At 43.9% G+C, this 4,110-nt stretch overlaps 1 protein-coding gene across 4 annotated transcripts; it reads left to right on the top strand.

Moving 5' to 3' along the window:
* Nucleotides 1-305: 305 nt before the first annotated feature.
* Nucleotides 306-4,110, top strand: LOC147849462 (trihelix transcription factor GT-2-like). 4 transcript variants are annotated; one of them, XM_087337513.1, is made up of 4 exons: nucleotides 307-613; nucleotides 705-973; nucleotides 1,536-3,589; nucleotides 3,623-4,110. In XM_087337513.1, exons 1-4 carry the CDS (start codon nucleotides 593-595, stop codon nucleotides 3,799-3,801), a joined length of 2,523 nt encoding a protein of 840 aa, XP_087193639.1. In that variant the 5' UTR covers nucleotides 307-592; the 3' UTR covers nucleotides 3,802-4,110. The 4 variants fall into 4 exon arrangements, with proteins under 4 accessions (XP_087193641.1, XP_087193639.1, XP_087193638.1 ...); XM_087337515.1 differs by having other exon boundaries at nucleotides 306-613; nucleotides 715-973; nucleotides 1,536-4,110; XM_087337512.1 differs by having other exon boundaries at nucleotides 1,536-4,110.

Here is a 4,110-nt window from a genome sequence, read left to right as displayed (position 1 = left end):
TGTGTATGTATGTATGTATGTACATATGTTTTTTATTTTTATGGGAGGATTTGTTTTGTATGTATATGTATGTACATAATAGATGCCTCCTCCTGAGTCCTGGCCCCCTACTCCCCTTTTACCATGGTACCCATCCCAATGTAACTGCCAGCTATTATTTATTTGTATATATATATATATGTAAATGTCTTTCTCTTTCCTCCCTCTGGGACCCATTTTTTATAGTTTCACTACTTTGTCATTACTATTATCATTAATCTTTTACAAGTCAATAATATTTATTCAATCCATTATTCTCCTCACAAATTATTATCTTGGCCTAACTATTATCTATCTCTAATTATGAGCTACCATTTGAGGAGCAAGACCACATTATATCATTCTAATTTGGCAGACGTGAATGAACTTGATCAATTCATTACATTGCTGATCTGTCAGTTCATCATTTAGCATGGATATATATGTTTATCAGTGATGATACTTAATTAATTCAAGCAATCGAAAGCAGCAATTTACTCCTCGTGATGCTTAATAGTGCTAGCAATAATATGACAGCACTGATCCCATTATCAATACGATTAATAAGGACAATATGAACCCCGATACTGTGCAGGTAACTAATTACTCCTTAAACCTCAGCAGTTACATACAATATATACATACTTCATGGTTAATGCACCCTATACTTAATTATCAGTATACAGGCGATTTCAGGGCCGCAGACTAATCAGCAGTCAGCGTTCGCCGGGATTATGTCGTCGGATGATGGCCAATTACAGCAGGGTCTGGCGGACCTGCAATTAGAATCGATCCAGACTGCAGATCGCGATGGGTCTGGCGGTGCAGGATCTTCAGTGGCAGGGATGAGATGGCCTAGCCAAGAGACAGTCGCCCTTTTGAAGATCCGGCAGGAGATGGACTCCTCCTTCCGAGATTCCAACCTCAAACATCCGCTATGGGAGGAGGTGTCCAGGTATGACACCATTTTCCATTATCAGCAAACCTAACCACAATCCTGTAATCATAGCTAATCACAAAACCCAAATTCCCTTAATCGCTACAACCCAACCCATCATAAATTATCTCCTCTGCTTCTGAATACTTAACATCTATTCAATCCGACGTAAAGGATCACAGATCTCCTGACTAACGACATCTCCTACGCGTGCGCACATATATATATATATATATAAGCGAATCCTTGACGATGTAGTTGATCCCAAACGGGCCTCATATAGCAGCCTCCCAAAATACAACTACAACTACATAGATTTTATGTGTACATATATCATGTATCTAAAAGGTTTACATAATCATTCAATCGTGTAGATTTTTTTTATGAACTAAACATATTATACCAATAGTTACTTACTTGTAGCCTAAGGATATAATTATGCGGTATGGAAATCAACTGTAAACCAATACAATAACTGACGGCCTTACACAATTCAACTCACTCTAACCCAAAAGTTAAAACAATTGAAGAATGAATCATTTTTAATTCAGAACTTTAAAAATTGGCATTTGCGAGACAGGAAGCTAGGGGAGCTAGGCTATCAGATAAGGGGTGGCAAGAAGTGCAAGGAGAAATTCGAGAACGTGAACAAGTATTACAAGCGAAGCAAATTAGAAGGGCAGACGATGAAGGGCGGTGGGCAGAACAAGAAGAGGCAAGATGGGAAAGCGTACCGATTCTTCACTCACCTTGAAGCATTATATAGACAAGATCACGCTACTAAAACTGCTACTGTTATTACTGCTATGTCCACAAATAATAACAACAATGTGTCGGTTATAAGCGCCTGCACTAGTAACAACCAAATTAATGGTAATGCTGCCGATGCCCATGTGATTACAGCTAACACTCACACTCCGGATAGTAATAATAACAGTAATCCAAGGCCCATTCATGTTGGCAAAAGCATTAATGCGTTTAGGAATAACAATAATGGAAAGATTACTGCAAGTACATCGGGCGTTTTGTTGAATCATAGGGCTACTGCAGCACTAGCTAACCAGCTCCTTGACCTGTCTACTGAATCATCCACGACTTCTGACGACAATAATGAGGAGGAGGAGGAGGAGGAGGAGGAGGAGGAGAATAATAATGGGTGGGATACTAGTGATAAGGAAGACGTTATGCTACCCGGTAATACTTATTCGGATCCACGGGGGCCTGCTGTTGTACAGAAGAGCAAGAGCAAGAGCAAGAGCAAGAGGAAGAGGAAGAGGAATGGTGGACCGCCATATGCAGGTGCCCGCACCTCTGGTCGTGATGATGATGAGCAGAACAGGGAGAAGATCGCCAAGGCCTCCTCCAGCAACAGCAGCAGAAGGTACAGGGCCATGGCCGGATTGTTGGAGCGGTTGCTGACGAAAGTGTTGGACAGGCAGGAGCAGATGCAGCAGAGGTTCCTGGAAGCTCTAGAAAGAAGGGACAGGGATCGCGCCTTACGAGAGGAGAGGTGGAGGCATCAGGAGATGGCCAGGATGAGCCTGGACAATGAGCTGAGGGCACGAGACAGGACATCGGCTGCCAGCCGTGATGCTGCGCTCATTCACTTCCTCCACAGCTGCTGCGGCAGCGGCTCCGGCTCCGGCTCCGGCTCCGGCTCCAGCGCACAAGCTCCCTACTACAACTACAATTACAATTACAATACGCCGGCTCCCCTGGAATCAGCTACTGCTGCTGCGGCTGCTGCTCTCGTACCATTTCTATCTTCAGCACCACCCGCAAATACAAGCCATGAGGAGGAGGAGGAGGAGGAGGAGGAGGATATAGTAGAGCTACCAGCTAGCCCCATGGTATGTATGCCTTCGCCGGCCATCACCACCACCACCACCACCACCACCACTACTACTACTACTACTACTGCAAATGCAGTGCCCATTGCCGCAAAACCTGTGCAGAGTGCCCTGCCTCTGCACAGTGTTGTTCTCCCAAGAAAATCTCAAATGTCTTCTCATGGCTCTACCACGCCGACTGCCATCCGTTCCCCTTCCCTGCAGGAGCCATTATCAACGGATATTATGAGGGCGACGTCTTCATGGGGTGAAGATCAGGTGCTTAGGAGGAGGAGCTGCAGTGAGCAACCATCGGATCCATCAAACATGAATGGCAGCCAGAGATGGCATAAGGCGGAGGTGCTTGCACTCATCAAACTACACAGTGACATGCAAGCCAAATTCAATGAGGCTGGGGCCCCAAAAGCTCCTCTGTGGGAGGACATCTCCAAGAGTATGGCGGGAATGGGGTATCCCAACCGGAATGCCAAGAGATGCAAGGAGAAGTGGGAGAACATCAATAAGTACTTCAAGAGAGCGAGGGAGAGCAACAAGAAGCGACCTGAGAACGCCAAGACTTGCCCTTATTTCCATGAATTGGATGCACTCTACAGGAAGCCGATTCATTATTCAACAGCAGCACTGACCACTACTACTACTATTATTACTACTAATAATAATAATAATAATACGATAAGTCATGTACCTCCTGAGCCTTATAATGAGCCCCCAATATCAGGGGATGTGATTGGCGATGCTGGTATAATGGATCTGTCGACAATAGCAGCTACAAATATCTCGAGCAGTCATGTCACAGAAGAAGAAGAAGAAGAAGAAGAAGAAGAAGAAGAAGAAGAAGAAGAAGATCCAACGACAGTAGTTAACGGCAACGATCAAAAAGCTCCCGGAGTACCAGCCATCAATAATACTACACCGACTAATTCTGTTACGCCTTCAGTTACTACTCTTGCACCATTGCCTAATTCTTCGTCTTTCATGTCCTCTGTTCTGCGATAAAAACAGGTTGCAAATCAATAGCCACAGTAGTAGCAGCAATCCAAGAGAAAACCTTAGTTACAGTACTCCTCAGGCCGTTCAGTTTTATTAAGTGAAGATCTCTAATTTAGAGAGCAACTCTTTCTATATATTTATTTATTTATTAATATTGACCTGTACAATGTCACACTTCTAGCTACTATCAGAGTAGTATAAGTTGCCCCTTGGGCCTGGGGGGAGAGTCATCAATGGCTTTCAGCCTAATTCATTCGTTATTATTCGTCCTAATTGGGGCTAATTAATAAGATTCAGTGTATGTATTTGTCATCA

This window comes from Azolla caroliniana, unplaced genomic scaffold, assembly GCF_043228905.1.
Source record: "Azolla caroliniana isolate FFs.n. ecotype wild unplaced genomic scaffold, voAzoCaro1.0.p SCAF_55, whole genome shotgun sequence".
NCBI lineage: Eukaryota > Viridiplantae > Streptophyta > Polypodiopsida > Salviniales > Salviniaceae > Azolla > Azolla caroliniana.
This window is presented reverse-complemented; position numbering and strand designations above follow the sequence as displayed.